The 23,957-nt window shown below is 46.5% G+C and overlaps 1 protein-coding gene across 2 annotated transcripts; it reads left to right on the top strand.

Moving 5' to 3' along the window:
* The first annotated feature begins 7,079 nt into the window (after window positions 1-7,079).
* Window positions 7,080-23,005, top strand: LOC130142288 (uncharacterized). Of its 2 annotated transcripts, none has more exons than XM_056323896.1 (6): window positions 7,080-7,515; window positions 15,710-16,180; window positions 18,767-18,907; window positions 19,330-19,398; window positions 19,948-20,038; window positions 20,358-23,005. In XM_056323896.1, the coding sequence occupies exons 1-6, from the start codon at window positions 7,461-7,463 to the stop codon at window positions 20,563-20,565; spliced, it is 1,035 nt and encodes a 344-aa protein (XP_056179871.1). In that variant the 5' UTR covers window positions 7,080-7,460; the 3' UTR covers window positions 20,566-23,005. The 2 variants fall into 2 exon arrangements, with proteins under 2 accessions (XP_056179871.1, XP_056179872.1); XM_056323897.1 differs by having other exon boundaries at window positions 15,713-16,180.
* The last annotated feature ends 952 nt before the right edge of the window (window positions 23,006-23,957 follow it).

Raw genomic sequence — 23,957 nt, forward strand, 5'->3', positions numbered from 1 at the left:
AGAACAGGATGAAATTTGATTTCTGAGGTAGATCCCGCCAGGGTAAGGGAGTCTTTGAAGCTGCTAACTCCTGCCCTTCAAGACTTATGTCTTAGGAAAGCATAAAACATGCACTGGCCTAGCTGGCAGCCTGTGCGCTGCACAGGGTTGATGAGGAGTCCTGCCAAGGGGTGCACATTAGGTGACCCAGAGCCCAGCCTTTTCCTTGCTCTGTTCCTGGGATTATGGCATGACAGCATCCCCTCCCCATGAATATTTAACTGGTCCCTGCAAAAACTCTCTGTTCCGGTGACTACTTAACCAACAAATGCAAAGTGCAACTGCTTCCAAGCAAGGATGGGCGAAATGCTCCCACAGCACCCCAAAAGCCACATGTCCCAGGGATGCACACACTGTTGTTTTATATTTGAGTGCTTTATCAGATGCTAGTCTGATATGGGTCTGGCCCCATCAGTCCCCCAGGCCTTCCTCCACAAGGAGCCATGATTCCTCACCCTGAGGATCTAAGCAGCCCTTAGCATACACAGATTAAACATTGACATAGCCAGCACTGTGACATGCAGAAAATGCACTGGGACTTTAGACCTCTTAGAGTTAAACAGGAACTAAGCAAGGGTTTCAAGTGATGAAATGCATGTCAGCTGGCTTGAAGAGCAGCTGGGTGCTGAAACCCCTTTGTGCACCCATCCTCAGAGCCTCCTTCCTCCAGACCAAACCTATCCCCAGAAGCCCACCTGATCTCTCCACACATGTGGCACAAGTTTGCCAGGCCTTTGTGCAGGTCCGAGCTATGTGATTCCTGAATCCTGACTTCTGCCTTTCCAATGCATTTACCTGCATGCTGATGCACGGAGAGCATCACTCATCAAACAGCCCATCAAGAAACAATTCTGTCTTTAAATCAAGAGATAGTTTTCTATACTAAAATTCCCTTTATAAAAGGTCATCAAACACTTGGGAATCACTATCAGGTGCTTGTAGGGAGAGTATACAACACATTCTAGCAGAAAGTGCCATAGGTAAAGTCATGGTCATAAAAAAACTATTGCCCTGTCAAATTCTGCAAGAACTGATTAATCATTTACTGAGACCTTTTAGACTCTTTTAAATGGGACCTTTTTAGTGGAAAACACACTCAAAGCAGAAAGCCGTTCCCATCAGCTCGCATTTCCCATAGCAGCCTGGCACACGCAGGCATCGTATGGGGAATTAATTGCTAAAAGGGGCCTGGGGGAGGTTTGCTCACCATTTCTTCTGTGTGTATAGATGATGTGAGAAAAGAGGTATCTGCTGTTGCTGCCACCGAGGAGAGGGGGGTGAGGGAGAGCCAAGGTTATTGCATGAGCTGCCACAGATTAGCTACAAAACCAGCAAGGCTTAACGCAAGGGGGAAGTGGCTGGGGAATGGATGCAGCGGGGGAGGTGACATTGCCAAAGATGCTCTGCAGTCCATGTGGTGCAGGTAGGGGCGCCAGCATCCCTGACTGCAGCACCGAGTACTTAAGGAGCACTTGGAGCAACTTGATAGGGTGGCTGAGGAGGGAAGCTGCCAGAGTCCCTCCCTCAGAGTGGTGCAGGATCCTGCTTCTCCCAGAAAAAAATCTCACTTTTGTCCTGAAGCAGGGACGATATTAGCCACAGTGCCGCATGCACCCCTCACCCAGCTCTGGGCTTCAAGCAATTCCTGATAGCTCCAACAAGGACAACAGTGAGGGCTGGCCTCACCTCCTTGACCCTTGGCCTGTGAGGATCTTACCCGGATCCTTGGGCTGAAACAGCAGTTTGGTTCATATTAACCCCATCAGCAGCGGAGTTCACCCTGCTGGGGAGGCTTGTGGCTGTGTCCTGCAGGGGTGCACCAGCAGGCTTATTTCTAGCAGCCATGCTGATTTGGGGTTCTCTGCACTGCTCCCCATGGCTCCTAATGCTTGGAAGGGTTTTAGTTTTCAGCTCAGGGTGACGATGGCTGCACAGACTGCTGGCTTGTGCCTGTATAAAGGCTCGTGCTGCTGCAAATCTGGTAACCCCATGCAAGCCCGAAGTGCTATAAGCCTCCTGGAGCCAGGCAAATCCAGCCCAGGTCTAGAGCAGAAACACTATCTGGGGTTTTTCCTTACCTAGAGGATCTCAGTCCCTCACTACTGGGAATAAAGTGGTTTATTGCACAGGTCTTTTAGACCTAACCGCTATAGGAGCAGGCAGTGGAAAGTCCCACTCCTGTCCTCTTATATGAACAAACTCCTCCTTCCCAAGCTGGCAGAAAAAAACCTGCAAAAGGAACTTTTTCCCCATTTCAGGGCTTGCTCTGACTCCTGAGCCTGCACACAGTGTCCATGTGCTGCTCCAAGCTGCAAGTAGGGGCCACAGCATCCCGGTGCACGCTGAGCCGTTTCGCCTGCATCCTTGGGAAGGAGCTCCATCTGCTGAGCCAGTGGCCCAGGCTGAAACCCAGCGAGTGTTGCCAGGCTTGTCCCAGGGCTGCAGGGTGACGGGTCATCAGGCATCCCCTGGGCAGCACCGAGCCCACCGGACCCTGTTGCATCAGGATCAGTGCTTGTGAGGAACTCCAGGGAGTTTTTGAGGTGCCTTCCCCTGAAGAAGAAGCAAACGGAGCAGAGAGTGATAAGCAAAGCACAGGCAAGGAGTAAAAAAGTCATTGTGTGCTGCAGCTGCAATTGTGTGCTCAGGCCAGGGGACAGTGGAAATGTAGGAAAAGAGGGGAAAAAAGGGTGCTCTCATCTCAGGCTGCTCTGAATGAAGTCAGTCAGCTGGGCTTCCTCCCAGTGAAGGAATAAACTAGGAAGGAACCTGGATCTGAACTGGGCTTTCTCCCACTTAGGACACAGGCTCAGCTGGAGGCTCTGCTTGGAGAGGAAGCCCTCAGCTGCTACCTGCAACAGCAGCGAGATAAACAGGTGCAATAGCTTGAAGGCTTTCACCTAGGAGGGGAACTGCTATTTTCTTGTGAGAACGAGCCAGAGACCTCCCATGAGCTCCAGGTAGGTCCCTGAGGGATGCTTCAGGCTCTGCATGGGTTAAGCCAACTGCCTGCCAGGGTGAGGGGTCCTGGGAAGTTTTTCTCACACCTGCCCCTGTGGGACTTCTTGTGGCACTGGTGCACCCACGGTGGAAGATGAGGCTCTCAGGCAGGCTGAGGGCATCTGCTCTGGGCTTCCCACAGTCTCAGCTTGCTGCTCACATGGGAGCAGGGCTGTGAGGACCACATCTAACCCAGGCATTTCTAGAGATGCTGCTTTATCCCAAACCAGCTCCACTTCCCAGCCATGGGAGAATTTTGATATGTAAATATCTCTTTTTCCTTCTCTATTCCTTCTTGAAGATACATGACCTTTACTGCGGTTACTTTCCTAAATGTCTGATGCTAAGCGTTTGTGCATGATCAAAGGTTTCACTGCAGAGACAACCCTGCGATGGCCAGACCCCTTGGCTTGCCTTGGCACTTATCCAGCTTCAACTAGGGCAATGAAAGCCCACCTTCAAAGCAGACGTGGATGGAGGAATGACTCATTAGTGCCAGCCAGCAGCCAGAGGGATGTTTTAGGGGTCTTACCACCGAAAATCAGTCTGGTTATAAGCAAGAAAGGCTTCCCTGGGTTTTTGAGGAATTACACTGCATGGGTGAAGCTGATCCTCTCACAAGCACTTTGAACCAGGCACCAGACAGAAAAACCTGCAAAAGGCCAGACAGCTGAAAAGAATGCTAATTAACATTTGCATCTTGCCCAAAGGAGCTTACCCAGGGAGAGGGGAAGATTTCAACCCCTAAAATATGGAACAACTGAAGAGCCCCAGCCCTCCTCACCCTGGGGACCCGGTCCGAGTTTTGCCATTCCTGTCCTGGCATGCCACTGAGGGTATTTTAAGCTGCTTGTTGATGTCCCCATGTCATACGGAGTCTGGCTGGCTCCAAGGCTGAGGTGAAAGCCTAATGGATGGCTGTGCTGTTCCTGAGCATCCCATGGGCTTTAAGCTAGTGAAATACTTGTCTCTGCTTGCTCTCCCAGCTGCTGTGCCGGAAAGCAGTGCCTGTCCCACACCAGACAGGGCTGCATTTGGGTGTCTGGTGAGTAATCCCTGCATTTGAAGATATGTGGCTAATACCATCTCCTTATCAGGAGATGAAATTTCACTTTATCATCACTTCACTCTGATTAAATTCACCATGAGCTGCAAAATTATGAGAAAAAGCAAGGTACCTCTCAAACTGATGATGGAGCCAAGAACTAGGCTGCTCCATGGGACTCAGTTTGGCAAGAACTAACCAATGTGGAAATCACATGCCTGAGAGCCAGCAGTTACAGGACTCTGTATCCTACATGTATCCTGCTCCATGTGGGAGAGACCACAGCTGTAAAGTAGCTTGCTCTTTCCTAGGGGCAGCCCAGGGAAAGTAAGCTGTGGAAACTATTTGAAGAAAGCATCTCTACACGTGAGACTATGCCATGCCATAAGCAAACCAATGCATCACAGAAGAATGTGCTCTAAGGCTACAGAGCAATTTTATACAGAAATGCTTTCTTCCATGTGTAAGAAGTAAGGCCAAAGTGGTGTCCTGTAATCCTAGAAATCTCAGTGACTTATTCATTTTAGTCTGTGTTGACACGTCACTTTAGACTGACCACTTTTCTCCAGAGTTTAAATACGGCTTTGGTTTCTGGGTTAGGCTCTCCTCAGTCCAGTGCTAGTGGGGGGCTCAGCAGCAGCCTGAACATCCTGTATCTCACTGAGGGATTGACAAAGCCAGAAAAAAAAGAATTTGCCTTTGGATATGGTGTTAAGTTGCATCTCTAGATGAAACAGATCTCCAGATGGAGAAGATCTCCACATGGAGCAGAACTCTGGTCTGGTGCCCCAGGGCAGGGCAGTGGGCAGCAAGAAAAGCATCCAGGTTCTGTGCTGTGGTAAGCCTCATCACTCTCAACACCAGCCAGAGCTGATGGCACCAGACCCAGGGGACAACTGAGCTGAGATGCTTCAGGACATCACATTGCAGGAGGAGCACCAGCACATGCCCTCTAGAAGAAAAGCTGAAGACTTTTCCTTCCTTTCCTTAGGGCAAGGGAGTGAACATGGCTTAACAGCAGGTGGAAGAGGTTATTTAAAGCAAGAAGTTACCCTTCAAAAAGCTGGAATCACACCTTGGAAAAGAAAACACCTGGATTTCCTAAAGGCTTTGCACAGAGTTTAAAAGGCTCCAGCAGGAACAGAGGAGACTCAGAATAAGAAAGAATAGTCCAGGCAAGGTTAAATAACTGCAGAAAGAAGGAAGTGGTAGGAATGAGGACACGGACATGAGAGGGTCTTGCCCAGGGCAAAGTCTGAGCCATCCATCAGGCAGAGGCAGGAGATTTGCTAAACACACTGACACTGGGAAATCCTGAGATGAAAATGGCAGGAAAAGAGTAGGGGACACTCTATTTTTTGTTTTTCCTTGGCATCCTCTGTGGATGACTGCTGGGTTCAGATCTGAGGATAGAACTGTCGCCTGACCCTGCACAGTCCTTCCCATGCTAACACTGCAGCAAAGACCACTGACAGCCCCCAGCCTAAGAGGAGGAGATATTCCTGGCACATACAGGGAAAGGCTTTCTGGGTGTTAAAAAGCAACCATGATCCAGTGGATTGGGAGCTCAGAGACAGACTTGATGGCTCTGGGCAGATCACAGCCTCTATGTGCCTCAGTTTCCCCTGTGCGAAATGGACAGAAGGACCGGGAAAAGAAACACGGGACATGTACCAGCTCCCAGGGTCAGAGCAACAGCAGGATTGATGCTAGAAGAGCACAACAACCTTTTCACCAGGATATTCACAGCAATGCTCTCCATCCAACGGGGAGACACGTCCACCCTGAGCTCTCCCCTCTTCTCCTTCTCCTGTGGGAGAGACATGCTTGCTCAGCAAGCACAGTGGAGAGCATTTGCATTTTCAACCCCAGTCATGCGGGGAAGAGTTTAACACCTGTTAAATTTTTCATTAAAAATGCTCGGTATTTAGTGCAACTTGACACATTCCAACAGGCAAAAGGAATGAGTAATCCCAAGGAAACCCATTCTGTGGTATTTTTCTTGAGCACAGTGCTACGGCCAGACAGGAGCAACCTCACCAGGGCAAGAACTTACTCCAGCCTTCCCCTTTGTTTGGCCATAGGATATCCCCCACCATATCCGCATCCGCCTGGGAAGAAGCCAGTCTGGACTGAAGCCAGATCCACCATCAGAGACCGAGGGGTGGGGTGGGTGTGAGCTCTCATCCCAGGGCTGGGCAAAGAGGGAACTGCACCTTTGCAAGGCTCTGACCTGAGCCCATGTCCTTGAACGGATGCCAGCACTGTGCTGTTTTAATTAGACAGCATGGCCACTAAACGAAGGAGCTCCCAGCTCTCCAAGCAACTCCAGGTCTCATGGGCAGAGCTGGGAGTTGTGGCATTGGTGCTCATCCAGGTCTGGACCCCAAAAGTAAAAGTGAAGCCATCACTTTTTATGTTTTTATGCAACAGGGTTAATGGTATATGATATATGTATTTTGCACACACACACACACACATATGTAATACGTATATATATAATAGTCATGAGAATGACCCCAGAAGCGAGGCAGACAAGTGCAGAGAGGATGCGGCTGAACAGGAGCACCTCACTAGCAAAATGATAACTCTTTCTTCCCCTGCTGCTCTTTTACCCGACAGCCTTTCCTGCTGCCCCTCGGGGAGCGATGTGTGGTCTTCCCTCTGTGCAGAGCCCAAACCACGTGTGAAAAGCCAAACTCAACCTGAGCAACCCTCAGGGCGAGCATCAGGGCAGACTTGCAGTGGGACCCTGCTCCCCAGCCAGGAGCTCAGCTCCCCCTTCCATCACCCTCTGGCTCCAGGACACCCGCAGCTGGTTTGTGAGGTTTTATCTCTGCCATGACTTGTAACGGTCCTTAAACTCATCTCGGCAGCGATAATTCTCCCTAAAGAGAAAACAACGCTGTGACAGCACAGCCGACCGCAAGGTTTCAGCAGACACATCCCACGCCCCTCTTGGCACTCCTGCCAAACTTTGCCTTTTCTTGCCAGGCCAGCCCTGCATCCTCCTCTGCTCCCAGTGCTGACAAAGGCAGCCCGCCAGCCTGCTCAGCATTCGGCTCCCATTGCTGGGAGCTACCAACTAAGGAGCCCAGCTCGGCAGCTGGGAGCATCCCAGTCTAGTGTCCCCACTATCCTGGCTCGTCGTATGATTTCTCCTAAGGGATAGACACTGAGCTGGGACTGCGTCTCCAAGCTGATCCTCTGCTGATAAGCGGCTGCCAAGTCTCCAGTGCTAAGACAAAAGAGTTTTTCTCTTCCTAGCCAGTTTTGCTGCTGTGAATGACAGAGGAAGAGGGAAAAGCAAGCTGCCTGGCACTCCTCGTGGGCGAGAGGCTACAGGGCTCCTTCCCCCTCACTGTTCTGGCAGACCATGGAGCTTTTCAGGCTGAGCCTGGGGTGTATTTGCCTCCTTCCTTGGCTTGAGGGTAAGTTTCTCCTCCTTTGGGGTAGCTGGGAAGTGGGATGTGAACTGCCTCCCAGGTTTTAACCTGCTTTCCTGCTGAAGCGTTGCTTGGGTTGCAAAACTCTGAACCCACCAGCTGCAAAACAAGTGCCTACAGACACATTTCAAGGCAGCATTTAAAATGGGATTAAATGCAGGGGTACAGGACCGTGAGGGACAGGCTGGCAAGGCGCTAGGATGGCTTGGCCAGAGACACTGTGGCATCATGCTGGCTGCTTCTATAAAGCGCTTTTAAGCTGCTAAGAGTAGTGGATGAATAAACCTGCTCTGAGGGTGAGGCAGGCACTAACTGACCTCCGAAGCACTCTCCTCCCTGCCCTGGCTGCTCCTTCCCGGCAGAGGTGAGCAGGCTCAGACCATGCTGGCAGCATGAGAGAGGGTGGTGGGAAGGGTAGCAAAACCTCATCACATTAGTCCTGCTCCTGTGGTGGTCGGCTGGGAACGGGGATGTGCTGGGGAGCTGCAGAGTCTGTGCCACGCATCTCCGTGGAGCAGACTTGGTGGTGGCTCACATTAACATTCAGCTGCTTGCGGGAGTTGCTCAGATCCTGGCTCCTGCCCGTACACAGCAGAATTTTGAATCTGAGCAGCCTTGGTTTTGACATGCATGGGTAGAGGAGGAAAGCAGAAGTTCTGCCAAGTATCGTCCTGCAGAGCTGGAGCAGTGCTACCCAGGAACAGCTACCCCAAAGCAGTGCTGCCTGTGGTCTCACCCATTCCATTGTGGGCAGTGAGCAGCATCTATATTCTCTAAAAACAGGCAAAGCTCCTGAGTTAGTAAGTAATTCCCTTTTTATTTTGCTGTTATGCCTAAGATGCCAGGTTGAAAGGCACTCACTGAAATAGATCCCTGCAGTGCTTCAAGGCTAATTCAGTCCCTGAAGCCGCACAGAGGACAACTCTGCAGTTTTACAGGTTACTTGCTCAAAGCTTTTCAAGCTCCTGAGACCAGAGGACTACAGCTATTTGGGTGGCACAGCTGGGATGCTTATTCCTTAAAGACAAACCTCGGACTGGCAGCTCCAACCAGCTGCTTTCCATTCCCTGCTCCACAACCTCTAAGTGCACATTCCCTGGGTTGCTTCAAGCAGCTTGCCCTCAGCTTTCTCTGCAGCCAGATCAAGGCAGAGGTTTGTGGTCCCACAGATTTGACTTTTGCTCCATCTACTGCTGTTTTGTGTACCCCAAATCTTGCAATTACAATAAATCCAGTGAACTGAATCTCTTATTTTTTAAGCCCCCAGGCTGAGGTATGTCACTGTACTAGTGAAGGATGAGGACATGTGTATTTTTTAAGTTACAGGATATCTGGTTAGGACCTGGAGGTGACATCATGGTGGGATGCCAGGAGAGCAGAACAGCCTTCAGAGCCTTGCTCTTTCTCTCACTCTAATACAGATCTTGCATGGTGTTAGAATAAAGTAGTTCTTTACTGCTGCTACATGACAGAAGCCCAATGGCTGTGCTTTGTTAGTAAATTAAGGAGGATCACAGGACATTTCCTTTCCAGTGAAATTGGTTTGGTGCCATGGCATGACCAGCTGCTACCTTTCAGCCAGACCACTAATAAAACCACAATTGTTTTTCAAGAAAGGAATTTATCTTCCCAATAACTGCCAATGCCAAAAGCAAACTCAAAGAGCAGACAGCAAATTTGTTCTTGCTTGGGTCCCCTGGAGCAGCCTCTCCCCATCCCATCCTGCCTGGGGCTGCTGAGCTTTCAGGCTGTCAGCAGGAAAGAGGTGCTTGCTCTCGACACACCTTAGAGGGCTTGGTTTCTTGCTGGAAAATGGAAATCCTGGAATTGCCTAAGCTGGTTCTGACAGTGTTTTCATCAGAAAATGCCTGCAAGCTGGGAAGGAGGTGACACGTTTTCTTAAGAAGTTAAGCTTAACAGTAACCCAGTGAGTTACAAAGGATGGTGGGAATTTGGAACCAGCAGGATCTGTGCATATACAGGCAGAAAGAAAACTGCTGAAATAACACCACATTTAACACTGACTCTCGATTCTCATGCACCGAGTGTGAGGCTGGCGGTGGCTCTGTTTGGCATCCTGGCCCAGTCTCTGGGACCCTGGGGACTGCTCTCCTCCCCTCTGAGCCCGCGTGCAGTGCTGGCTGCTCCCCGAGCCCTCATGCCTCCCTCTCCTAAGGCAGCCCTAAGCGTCTTGCATTGAAGAGGCAGAAAGACTCCCCCCAACATCCAACTATTTCCTGCTTGGGGGATTTCCTGATCCTGGTGTGTTTAACTCTTCAGTAGCTATCAGATCTCCTCCCTCAGCTTGTGCAGACTTTCCCTGGCAGCATGGATGCACAGAAGCCACCTCCTGCAGGTTGTAAGCCTTCCCTTGGCACCCCTTGGCACACCTGGGATCAGTCCTTGACCAGTTAGCCCCTGCCCGTCCTCTCCAGACCTCTCTGGATTTTATAGACTTCCATCATATTCCACCAGGGACTGGTTTTCCCCACATGCTTCAGCTTCATGTTGACTTCATCAGACTCCCCCCCTTCCCATCATTTATCCATGTCTTTTTCCATGCCAAAACCTTCCTTGTTTTCCTACAGCTGCTCTGTTCCCTTGGAGGCCTTTGCTGAGATACTTGGTCAAAGGTGGACCTTGCAGTAACATGGAAAGCTATGAAGCTTTTTTTGGTTTTGGTCAACCAAAATCTCACCAACAGGGACTCACCAGGCTCTGTCTAGCATCATCCTTTCCATAGGTAGATTGGTCACATCCACTGACTTGTCATGGACATTTGAGTCTCTAAACTTTACATCCAAGTAAGCACAGTTATAGGGTAAAGGAAGACCAGGGCAAAATAAATCTAATATTGGTTCCAGTCAATAGCCTGTTTTGCAAAAAAACCCACAACCTGATCTCACCTCCTGCCATATTGGTCTTGGCTGTAAATTCAGGCAAAATATACAACCGAGTGCCAGTCTCACTGCTTCCCTGTGAATATCTAATTTCCTGCTTTTGACCAAACACATCTGGGTCACCACACCCCTCTCATGGCAGCAGGTGCCTTCCAGCTGTTTTTAAGATGACCTGTTTTTTAATGTTGTGGCTGCTGCAGATGGATGCTTGCCTTCGAGGACAGGTAGAGGCAGGAAAAGGTAAATTCCTGACTATCACTCAGCAGTCATCTTCTCCCTACAGAAAACAACCACTTGGCAAGAGAAATTGAGCTAATTAAAGGATTTTTCCAACAGTTAGGAACCCCACCAGGGAGGGCAAAAGGGGCAGAGGCCAATGCTGAGGTTCCCAGGTGACCTGGAGTGTTTTGGGAATCTGTGCTTGGTCAGTGCTGACTTGGACCCTTCGCTCCACAGACCCTTTAGAGGGAGCAACCCATCCCCAAGCAATTTGCAGATGGCTTTGATCAAGCCGTCACAGGCACTGCTTAGAAACAGCAGAAACTTTCCCAGCCAGACTGGGATTACTGGTAACCAAGGCTTTCCTGGTGGCATTACCTTAATTAGGAACGTTGCATGGTCTTCGCTCCTAATCCTATAAGGAACAGCATGTCCCAAGGGTGGCCGTGCTGCAGAGAAGCAGAGGGCTATATTTGCTTGCTTTTCTTGCTTGTAACTAGACAGAGTGGCAGTATCTTAGGACAAATGAGCTGGCAATAACTGCCTTTGCTAGAAACTGTTTATTTTGTTCCTAAAAATATGAAGAGGCCAAAATGTTCAAGCATGAGTAGCTTAAAGCAGGCATCTACTCAGGGTCTGTGGGTAAGGCTGGCATTTTCCAGAGACGCTGAGTCCCCAGGGAGCACACTGGATGCTCTGCTCACTCCAGGTTAACATTCCTAAAATGTTAGGGCTGATGGCCTCCTTTGCAGGGCTACTGGACAATGGGACTTGGCAGTGTTGGGGAAATAAAGACATTTTTCCTCCTGAGTAAGGATTGTTGGTGTCTGATGTGTATATACTCTGATTTTATTGGTGGGTCCACCCCTTGTGACTGTGTGGGGCATGTGCAGCAATTGCTACCAGTTACCTGTATCTAATCATAAGTTGCTCTCTTAGCAATATCTCAGTGTCAGGAAAGCAATATGGGTAGCAGATGGTGAACCTGTACAATGGACAGAGGTTCACACCTTGGAAGGCAAGGATCAAGCAAAACACCACAAGAAAAATCCTGCTGTTGGTAGCCAGCCTTACCGAGAGCTCAGCCTCACTGCTGGTAGGGAAGACACTTGGACCACAGTTCAGAGGAGCAGGATAATGGCCCCAGCTTTGCTGCCACCCTCCTGTCTAATGCTGAACCAAGTAAACTTTAGTTAGACCTCTGTTCCCAAGCTGTAAGATGGTGGTTGGACTCTTGGACCTGAGGTATGGTGCGAAGATAAAAATCTGTTAATAACTCAGTGTCATACGCTACTGAGGAGCTATACAAATCTCAAAGGAAATCACTTCAGTTGCAGTGCTGATGTTCCTCAACTCACATGTATACCCATGTAAGATGGGCTGTCCTGGTGGACCTTCAGTGGGGTGAGTCTCTGCAAAATGAGACCTGCGTAAAACCAAGAAAGCTGGTAGAAAGTGGCAGTTCAAAAGTGCAAAAGGCTGGTAGATAATATGGGGGCACACAATTCTTGCTGCTAACGTGTAGGTAACACAGCGATTCTTTAGAGAGGAACATACAGTATCAGGGACTGTATACAAAGAACAAAACACAAATCTGCTGGCGGGGTTAACAGCAGCACTCTTCAAAATGTAATGGAAAAATGAAACCTGTGAACAGACAGTCATTGGCAATAAATAACTGGCATAAGAAGGGCAGCCAAAGCAGGACAGTGTAGAAAGGCTGTATGGATTATCAGTTCCAGTGCTCACTTCAGACATGGTCAGGGAGGTCCTCACATGGCATCACTCTCTGCAGTCTGAAGAGTGTTATCAACCCAAATTGTCAACAGGGTACGTTTTAGGGAAAAAAAAAAGATAAATAATCTGTGGGGAATGACCAGCCCAGATGGTATTCACACTGAGTTACAGGAAACCAAAGGTTACATTTTTTGCATTTCTAAGCAGTATGTAAACTCTTACTTAAAGCAACCTCAGCACTAAAGGGCTGCATTATAGCAATTATGTCTCCCTTAAGAGGGATCCTTGCATAGCCTGGGGAAACACAGGTCACTAGGTTTGATTTCAGTGTCAGGCAAGTCAGTAGAAGCAGAGAACAGCATTTGCAGACAGATAGATAAATATGAGAAATGTCAATACAATTTTGTAGTGGAGATGTCTGACATCTGTGTTGGCATCAGTGAGCACATAAATGTGATGAGCTGATCTAGACCTTGCACCTGCATTTGCAAAAGGTTTTTCATAAGATTCTTCCACTGAGGCCCTGAAGAAAGGCCATTCTCATAGAGTGGGAGATAGCCACAGGCTGGAGCAAAGAAGTGGAGTAAATTAACAACTTATTACTCACTTCCAAACTTACTGAATAAGTTTGGGTCTGGAGCACAAATCTTACAACAAAGGGGGTTGTTTATCCTGGAGAGGAGGAGGCTTGGGGGGGACCTTGTGGCTCGCTGCAGCTGCCTGAAAGGAGGGTGTGGGCAGGGGGGTCGGTCTCTTCTTCCAGGTGACAAGTGACAGCGCAAGAGGAGATGGCCTCAAGCTGCACCAGGGGAGGTTTAGATTGGATATTAGGAAAAATTTCTTCACCCAAATGGTGGTAAAGCATTGGAACAGGCTGCCTGGGGAGGTGGTGGAATCACCATCCCTGGAGGTTCTTAAGAAACACACAGATGCGGTGCTTAGGGACATGGTTTAGTGGTGAACTCAGCAGTCCTGGACTAACAATTGAACCTGATGATCTGAAAGGTCTTTTCCAACCTAAATGATTCTATGATTCTGTGACAATGATGACAGCAGAATGAAGGTATCAGCAGGTGCCAACACAGATAAAAAAGGGTGAACAATGAAATTATTAATTTTGCTGATGAGCAAAATTATTAAGAATAGTCAAAACTGAAGCTGACTGTGTGGAGCTGCAGAAGGAGCTCATGATACTGATTGAGCAACAAAATGGTCTTTGAATTTCAGAGTTGAAAAGTACAAGGTAGTGTACATGGGCAAAATCATTTTAACCATAAATACCCAGCAATGCTCCTTTAACTAGTCCATAAATTCTAGGAAGGAGGCACTGGCATCTTTGCTATCTTGAGTGAGCACTTTGCTTGTCTGATTCTTACCCTCTTCCCCTATTAGCAAATGCTGATGCCCAGTGCTGGAGACAGGATACTGGGCTCAGCAGATATTTTATCTGACCCAGCACAATTCTTATGTTCTCCTGTTACATTTTTATGCAGCTGTAACATCATCATCACTTTGAAAATGGGTTATTCCTCATTAAGGTGAAACAAAGAGATGAGAGTCCTGAATTCCAGGTGCTAGAAAAAAACATGGTGGTGGGATTGTATTCATCCCTTTGTATTTTCTAAAGATTATGGGAGGTTATATTTGAGACATATCTCCTGCCTTTAGAAGCTGGCAGAAACTTGAGGCCAAGGTGCATTAAACATCTTTTCTCCATCCAGCCCTCAATAGGGGGTAAAGGGGATGGGACTCGCAAGCATCCTCAGATCCCACAGAAATTTCATTTCCACTTAGGCACATGGGCTTGGAAGGAATTGCCTTGACTGGAGGCTGTCACAGGTCCATGAATGTCAATATCCCAGTGTGAACACATCTGTGCTGAACTCGGAGCCAGTGCAGGAGCTCTACCACAGCTTCTGGCTGCCTTTCTCCACACATTCAGGCTGACCAGAAAGCCCTGAACTGTTTCTGATTTAACAACGCCCAGTCACTATTAATCTAGCAGACCCCTAGAATTTCCTGAGAGAAAATGTAAGAGCTCTGTTAAGCTATTGTTCATACCCTTGATATTGTGTACCGGCTTCTGTTTACGTGGTCAGTTTTTTCAGGTACCGAGCCAAATACTTGCTGCCAGGGAAAAGTATTGTTCTTTGCTTTGTGGGGGGAAGCTCTGCAGAAACAGTTGTTTAGATAAACATCACGTTTTCAGTCTCCTCTTAATCTTCGTGCTCAATACTGTATGTTGACGGGGCTTTCATAACTCTGACTCCTGAGGGAAAAAAAGTCACCAGAAAAGCTGGAAGTTACCATTTGGTAATTGTAATTAAAATGAAAAGATTTCTCATAATGTCTAGAAACTTCAAGTTTTATTTCTGTCCCTCTGTTTTAGGCACAAAACACACAGCAGAAGGTATTCCTGCATCAGTGACAGATGGTTTAGTATTTAACATTTTTCTCAGGATGTTCACAGGCCACATCTAATGATTCTGTACTGAAAATGGGGGCTATTGTCCAGCTAACAGGATGTCCAGTCATCAGAGATGTTGGGACCCCTTGCTATTAAAAGAAACAAGTCATTACAGAAATCACTTCAAATTGTAGTTCTGTTGTGAGGCAGCTGTACCAATACTTAATTTAAGGGATCCTTAAAAATGGTGCCTTCATGCCTGGGGAGCACAAATGTATGTCAAGTGTGCTAATTCCAAGTTTACACCAATATGTAAATAAGCTCTGTCAGTCAAGTACTTGCAGATTTCTGATGAGGTATGGTTTTATCCCAGCATTGCTGTAATGTCACCGGAAGCCACTTAATGAAACAGTAGCCCAAAGTGGCCTAATTGGCCCCAGGTGAAAAGCACCTGAGGAATTCAGGGGTTTAAATTGCTTTTTTATAAGAAAGATTTGATCTAGATAGGGGCAAAAAAACCCCACACCCAACCATCCAATTATTTTGGAGGGAGGAAACGATGGGTACCTATTTAAAGGAATTGAAATACTGGATTAAATATATATAGGCAGATATTACATAATAGTTCAACTTTTAAAGTGTGGTGGATTTTCACCCATTAGTTACAAGGGATACTGACGTTGTTATTAGTTTTCTCTAGTACCGCTCCTGGCTGTTTGCATACACTGTATTTTAATGAAATATCATTCTGGGGAATTAGGAAGCTGGGGGAACTGTTAATCTAGCCATGCCTACCCGTGGAAGGACGGGTGGGTTACGTCTGCCCTCTCCCAGGGCATTTGCAATGTCTGGTGCTCAGAAGGCTTGTTTGCCTTGGACATGCACAATACTAAACCATGCTCTGATTGTACCACAGTAGCAGAGGGACAAGGCTTCCTCATAAGGAACACCCGGATGGAAAAGTGCATTCGTGTCTCCCACCACGAGACCAACAGCATCAGCCTGACTGACTGCAAGGTGCACTCCCAGCAGCAGCAGTGGAGCTGGGACCCTGCCACCAGGACCATTGTCAGCCTTCACACAAAGCAGTGCTTGTCGGCCCACAAGATGCAGGAGTATGCTCTGGTCAAGATGGAGCCTTGCGGGGACTGGGAACGCCAAGTGTGGTCCTGCAGCAAGAAGGGACACCTGACTCTGCAGAGCTTGGGCTTCCACCTCAGCACCAAGAAAGGAGGCCATAAGGTCTTTGTCTCAAGGGAGAAGGACAAATTCAGCAGGTGGAAGACTTTAGCAGATGGAACCATCTGTGCTGCTGCCTGGACAGCAGCTCCAAGGCCCAACAAACCAACGCAACCAGCTGCAGGCACACATGTGTGGATCTATGAAAGTAAGATGAGGTCGATTTAGCATCAGGTAACATCTAACCTTACATATCATTCAAGCCACCTAACTCCAGGCTTGCATCCATCATTCTAACTCATGTTCACTTTGGCCCCATCTAGAGAGACACCAAATGGCTCCAAGTTAGCCCAGCTACTTGGTACCACCAGTTCCCTGTAGTTGCTGCTGAGTGTTTTCCAGAAAGCACGCAACACCTTACAGGATCAGGACTCTAAACATAAGCTGCATTTCATGACAGGCAGAAGTCAAGTATTTTGGAAAGTTCATGTGAATCGGTGCCCAAAGCTAAGAATAGTTGCAATTGCTTAGGCCTCCTGAGTCCAAAACAACCAAGGAAGTCCCACAGAGTCAGACACTTCACATTTTGAAAGGGCTTTTGGTACTTATTACTTTGGGATGTCATTTTCGGTAACAAGAAAACTGGGGGCAGCTGAAAACCTCTTTAAAACTTCTATGAACTACTGGAAGCAGCTATATTTGAAATGAGAAATTGTTGCTTCTGTTTCTAAGCAACACGTTACAGTTATCTCCTGCCAGACCCCAACAGTGCACCCATCACAAGTGAAGCCATGGTTCTAGCCTTCATCCCATGTTCTTACGATCCTCAGAAGTGAACCTCGCTCCTGGTGCCTGATATAACCATAAAGAGAATAGTGAACACAGCAAGTAGCAGGAGCTAATTAAAGTGCTGCCATCCCTTTGCATTAGGAAAACCTAGAACATGACATCAGTTATAAAAAATCTGGTTTGTGTTACCAGTTTCATGACCTTGGCCTCTGTTAAAAAGATAATCTCTACCTTCATAAGCGTTCGCTATCCCCTGCTTAGACTGTACACAAAAAGGGCAGAAATCCTGGTCTTGTCATAGTTTTAAGTGTTGGACACCAGGCTAAAAGACATCAAGCATGGTCATTGCACCAGGATGTGACTGTCATAATTTGTCAGATGGCGAGTGAAGCCCATTGCTAACCACTGATAATTCATGGTCCAGTCTGTTTCCCTCTTTCATTTAGCCTCTTATGCAAAGGAAGGTGGTTTCAAGACTTCTCTTGTGAAGTTGTGTGCAGAACTGAGACCTGAAAATCACACTCAGTTCCTCCCCTCATCCTCTCCTCCTCCCCCTTCTTCCATTCCACAGATGAAAAGAGCTGGTGTTTGTAATGACTTTTCTGTGTTCTGTAGATGATGAGGTTCCCAGTCTGCCTCAGGAGAAATTTCCCTTGCATAAGGCTATTCCTTACCTTAAGGCCTGATGGCCCCAATGAGATTTTCAGCTTTGCAGAAATGAGTAAAGAGAAAATTTGATCGATCTGGGTGGCATAAGCAAATGGATTATGAGTGCAACCCCTTGACACAAAGAGGCTATGTCTAATTCAAAATAAAAAAGAGATAACACTAGCTTTTTTGGCTGTCATGTGCAGCTAAGATAGCCTTTTACCTGAGGTTTTTAATTAGCCAACTAGAAGGTTAACATGCAGTTACGACAGTAGTCACAAGTGTTAGTGTTTGTTTAACATGCAGGTAAATACAGCCAACACAAATTACATACCATAACAAATCAGTTAAATATAGGCTAGGAAATGCGTGGAACATTTAAGATATGGGAAAAGGCATGTGAAAAGGGCATTTGCATTCCCCAAGGCAATGTTCCTGGCAGCCCAGGGCTGCCTCTGAGCCAGCCTCCCCAAACAAGGCTGCAAGGGTAAACACAGAGCAGGCTTTGAATCAGGTTGTGCCAGTTAGTGTGTCTTGTGCAAACTGGTAATTTTCCTATCAACCCCATGGTTCAGAGTCTACTGGAGGGAACCTCTGACTACTCAGTAACAACATCAAAGTCCTATGTGTTTGTTCAGGCTGTTCTTATCCAAGTTTCAGTTGATCATCAGCAGGAAGCTTTCATTATGGTGGGTTATTTGCTCGACAAGTTCCACCCGTGTACCCATGGATGCTCATGCCACAGGAAGGGATGGGGTTGGGATAAACAGTGGGGAGCCCTGAATATATGGGTTTCTTGGTCTTGCCACATGCATCAGTGAAGGAGAGGGATGACTACTGCTGCCACAAGATTTCCCACAACCTTCCCTCTAGCAGTAGTTGATAACCCACATACCCTACTTCTGGAGTAAGACTGGCAACACAAAGGATGCCATTGAGCCTTGCAAGAGGTATGGACTATTTACAACCCTTTCAATCCCATTTCATCATCTGCTCTGTTGGTAATACTTGTGATGCTTCTACTTGCCTCTTCCTCACACTTCATCCTTTAACAGCTGGTGTTTTGCACTCCATCTTTTTAGACCAATTACCTTATTTACCACCAGAAAACAAGCTCTGCTTTGGCTATGGGTTCTGTCTTGAAAGGTTCATTTCAGCTTTCAAATCTGTGAGAACTGAAGGCCCCTGCTTCACAGAAGGTCATCACTATTGCACCATGTCCTGTTTGCCATGCAGGCTAGAGGACTAATACGGCAAGGGCTGGGTTCCCTTCCCTTCCCAGGCACCAAGCATATCCAGGTTTCTGTACAAAAAATAAATGATAATCACATACATCTTCACTTTATTTCCTTCCAAGCTAAAACCATCGACTCATCAAAGATCAATGCCATGGACAGAGGATCTTCTGTGAGCTTCACTGACCCACCTCTGGCTAACAAATTTAACAGCACAGTGTCTCCAGCGAAGACCAAGCAGGCATACTTCCCAGCAAATGAAGGTGAGCACTTTTCTTTTCTGAAGGCATATGTAAGAACTGCAGGAAGAGAAGCGTGGGTGGCATCTAGAGATTACTCAAGTATTTTCAGTGGTGTAAGTACCTGAGTACTTCTGAAGAACTTCCACGTATACCACTGAGTGGTTCAAGGCTTTGCTTTCACACAACATGTTGAGATGTTTGCCTTGGCAAGCAGTTCGGTGATAACAGCCATAATCTTAACCTGAAGGCACAGACATCAGATGTTCTAGGAACAAAAAATAGCAGTAGCTGGGGAATACCGAGGAACAAGAAAGTCTCCTTTTTCATTCGAGCTCCTTACAAAGGGAATTTGTGGTTACAGTGCAATCCCAGGAGGAAGCTGGAGCTTTCTCCAGTCCAACAGTGGAAGCTGCTAATCTGAGCCTCTCTGTTTCTTCCCATAGATGTATCCCACAATCACTCTAAAAAGCACCATGGAAATCGAGGGAAAAATGCTGGAGCCAGGCTTGCAGGTAGGTCCAGGGATCAGCCAGAGGAGGAGGAGACCAGGTGGAGGAAGGTTCATCGGTGCCTCTGACCTTCCCATCAATACAGTTACATTCCCCTGGGTCCTGCTGAGGATGCTTGGTAGGGAATGAGGGCACCAAACTACCTGTCAGAAAAACTCCTTTTAAAGATTAAACGAATCTCCCCAGGCCTGGAGTAAAAAAGTTAGTAAAAACATAAAATTGTTTTGTCCCAGCTCATGAAGGCAAATAGGTACCCACTAACACTGGTGCCTTCCCCAGCCCTTCTCTTTTTGTATCAGAGAGCTGCAGAGCAGAGAAGCATGAATAGTTACTGTCTTCCTAGGAAGAAAGAAAACCTTTTTGTTGCTATTTGCAATAGAAGGATGCTGTGCAGCATAAAGAAGCTGTAAGATGTTGATCTTATGGACAAAGCACTTTTCCTGTTACCTGCTAGTCTTCAGGGACATTACAGGTGGTTTTTGTGGGAATCATGGCTATTGCATAAGACTGGGGATAGGTACAGCAAATGAATATTATCTGATATCCTTTCAGGCACCAACTGGAAGACAGCCATGCTGGTCCTCAGCCCCTTGGCATTCATACTGGGATTAATAATACTGACACTCAACGTTCATTACAACAAGTAAGTGAGATTCAGGTTCATCTGGTTTACCACTTCCCTGTCCAGCATCCCACACCTGAAGTGTCTGGCTCTAAGCAGATGGTCCTGCTCACCCATAATGTCACCCTTCATGATTTCTCCTCTCCACCACTCTGTTTCTCCCTCCCACCCACTATTCCATCCAAATACAGCCATTAATGTTGGCTCCTCCTCTTCTACTCACCTTGTACCATCCCTTGAAGGTTTAGGGAACATAGGCACTACAATTGCTGAAGCAGTTGACATAGGGAAGCTACCAAGTGACAGAGGCAGTTATGTACCCTCTTCTCTCTTCTCCTAGGAAGAAGAAAATCCTCTCTGCTCTGAAGAGCTCCCCAGCCAACAGCAGCAGAGCTGACTTGCGGGAGCAGTCTCCCTTACGAAGAGGTCCCCAGCCATACCTTCCACCATCACGCTCCCCTTCCTTGAGGCGTGGAGAGATCCTCATTGAGTGGAAAGATGGGACTGTCACTCCTCTTTTTGATAATGCAAATTATCAAACAGACTAGCTCCATTATAATGGAGCTGTTGTTCCATCCTGTGTCACTTTTCCAACCAGGCAGAGTGGCACCATAGCCAATCGCCTCCCTGGTCTTGCTGTTTTGACAGGGAGTTGTAAGCGCTGTTTGGATTTTTTTTAACACTTGAAAACAATCTCCTTGCACAGCACAAGGTTGAAGCAAGCAGAGCAGATTGTTTGGTTCGTATAGGCACACGCTGCTTAGCTCTTCCAGAGCTGATTTAACCCGTAACAAAACCCAGACTGAGCTAAATCAAGCTGAGACGCTCACCAGCTGCAACTGTCCATTGCCCTGAAATTCTAGAGTTACTGAGCATATAAGCCTTGGAGGAAAGGTGTAAGGTGAAAAACAGAAATCCTGATGATCCTTAAACCCTTTTTAAGATAAAACTAGCTGCCAACAGACAGAAGGTTGTCAAGTTACTTTGTCAATGTGGGAACATAACTAATAAGCGCTGCATTCGGGACTCAAAAAGATTAAAGTCTCCTCCAGATACCTGCCAAAATACTCCCCCCACTAAGTTATCAATTAAGTAACAGCAAGTCATTTTTCTAACTTAAAAGGTAGCACTCCATTGTCCTCTCTGCATCACCGTAAGAGTCCAGCTGACAGAATAGGTCTCTCTCAAAATACTTCCATATTTAGGACATATTAGACCTTACACACTCTTTCTTTACATAGAATGACAAGTAACATCAGTGATACTTGTCAGGGATACATTATCCAGCCCTTTTTACACCAGCCTCTGATTTCCTAGCCATATGGAGCAGTCAGTGAACAGATATAATGCTCCCACCTAGAGCAGGAATACAGTTCTTTTCTAGAAAGGAATACGGCACTGTTTTCAGCCTTCACACTTGTTGTTTTGAGTATAATTAACTGTGACCACCACGCTCAATCCTGATTTTTTCTCAGTGAAACTAGCAATGTCTTAGTGCTTTCCTAATATTAATGGATTTATGCTTTCCTTCTCTCTGATCTTGTGATGATGTAAACTGTAATCATGGCTATAACTCAGGATTTATTTGAAGAAAGAAATACTAACACCAGGAAATTACAAGTATGAGCTGCATCAGTATATTTGTTCAGTAGAGCAAGGGAAACCATATCCTAACCTCTGATTACTCAAGACTTAAACAACGCTTTTCAATTTACCCAAATTAAGTTGTGCTATTTCAGTGGAGCTTGAACTTCTCTAGAGGTTGATTTTATTTAACCTAAGCCAGAAATGGGGTCTCCAGGGAATTTAAAGTCTCTGATATTTTTTTTTTAAACATATATCCACAGCCTGGTAAAATGGCTAACTGCCATGTGATAATATTATGACCAAAACCTTAATTGGTCTCAAGAAAGAAAATAGAAACCTTATTGGTTCAGGGGATAAAAATCATAGAGGTTAGAAATAAATGTCTTCCCCAGGCAGATTATTCCACTGGAAGGCTTCCCACATGCTCCTTGGGAAAATATTTTACTACTAGACATGGGCAGAGGAAGAACTCTTTCTCCACCAGTGAGCAGTGAACACAAGAGTCAGAATTAAATTCTGAGCTTCCAATTGTTCCACTTTAGAACAAATCCAGAGATTTTTAGGACAAATTTCCAAATGTGTAAGCATCATTTTACACACAAAATTTGTGGGAATACATTCTGTACTTTCTCTCAAATGTACAGCTCTCTCAAAATGCAGTGCCTCACCAGTTCGCACAGTTACGTCCCTTGCACCTTTTTCTACAACAGTTAAGATGCCCACATTTGAAATTCTGACCAAGGAGCACATCACCTTACAATGCACTTACTACCCTCCAAAACCTTGACACACTTTGGAAACACTGTGTATACAGTGCCATTAAAATGGAAATACTCGGAGTTCAGCTACTGTTGTGCTTTCCAAAGCAGCAAGTGCTTATGTTCATTACTGCTGAATGGGCAGAACAGATGACTTGCTAATGACTCTCTATAATTCATACTTAATATGCCAATCTTGCTTATAAACATGAAGGCAGTAACACCATTGTTTACATAGCACTGATTAAATGGTAGATTAAACAATAATGAAAAAAGTGAACCAACACAGGCTTTTATCTATTTTCTCCCCCTCTCTTTTACTGGTTGCTATCTTTTATTTACTGCTCACTGGTTTACCTACATTAAAGGCTATAAACCAAATTTTCTAAGGTAAGGACAGAGGAGCTGAAGGTATGAGTGGCACAGTAGCCAAACATCCATCAGGAAAGACTCCAAAACAGCTGACTCTGCCTTGGGGCTGGAGCTGGTGACAGTGGGAGACACCTTCCATCTTCTGCTTCTAAAATAGGTGAGAAACAGAGCAAACGCACAGCCTATGTGCCGTTCACTCTGCCATCACCTGAATGCAATGCTTTTGAACAATGCTCATAATCAAAATAAAACTTGACTGTAAAGTGAAGGAGCACTGAAATTGTTTGTGTGTATATATATAGAAAGCCCCCTTGTAGTCCATCCTTCTTTTGTGTGTGTATATATGTGCATATATATATATATATATACAGACAAAAAAGGATGCACTCTAAGGAGGCTTTTATAAATCACTCTACAGGAAGGTAACAGTGATGAACAACACACCACTGTCACAGCGTTACTAACATTATTAATGTGCCGCACCGAAGGATGAATGCTAACTGGAGAGTAACATGATACTGAACTGCTGCCTGTATTTCTCAGCCTGGTTATGCTGCATCTTGCGTATCGCAGGTCTTCTTCAGGGCTGACGTGATGCTGATGACCCTCGTTCCACTCCTGCAGCTAGGAGGAAGACAAAGTGGAAGCAGAACCCACTTTCTCATACGCTTACTTGCTTTGCAAAGTTCAAGTGCCTAAGCAGCAAAGGCTAGAGGAGACGCAGGGAAAAAGGGATACTTGTTCTCCCACAAAGTTCCCTGGGATTCAGAAAACTTCATTCCTCCCCTAAAAATTTTAATAATGCCATCACTATTTTTTTTTGTGTTTTATGTACCAAAACATCTGAAAGGTTATGAACCATTATTATGAAAACATGCCTAATCGTACCTCAGCTCCCACTAAGTGCCATCGACTAATGTCCATCACAAGAGGTCTCCACAAGAAAGCTGATGCAGGTGGGGCTCACTGGTACCACTGCAGGCTTCTGCAATCATACAGCGTATCTACAGCACAGCACTGGCAGTACACATGGCCCTGCTGCCTGCACATGGGTGTGGGCTGAAGCCACAGAAACACATATGTTATTCAATAGATGCAAGATTGCACATCAGCTTAAGATACTCTGTGCAGAAAATGCTGTATTAGATAGATTTCCCTTTCCCACCCCCCTGAACAAATGTATAGCTAAGGTGTCTGTTAAAGAGCTAAAAAGAAAATAAACA

The sequence above is a fragment of the Falco biarmicus genome, chromosome Z (assembly GCF_023638135.1).
Source record: "Falco biarmicus isolate bFalBia1 chromosome Z, bFalBia1.pri, whole genome shotgun sequence".
Classification (NCBI taxonomy): Eukaryota; Metazoa; Chordata; class Aves; order Falconiformes; family Falconidae; genus Falco; species Falco biarmicus.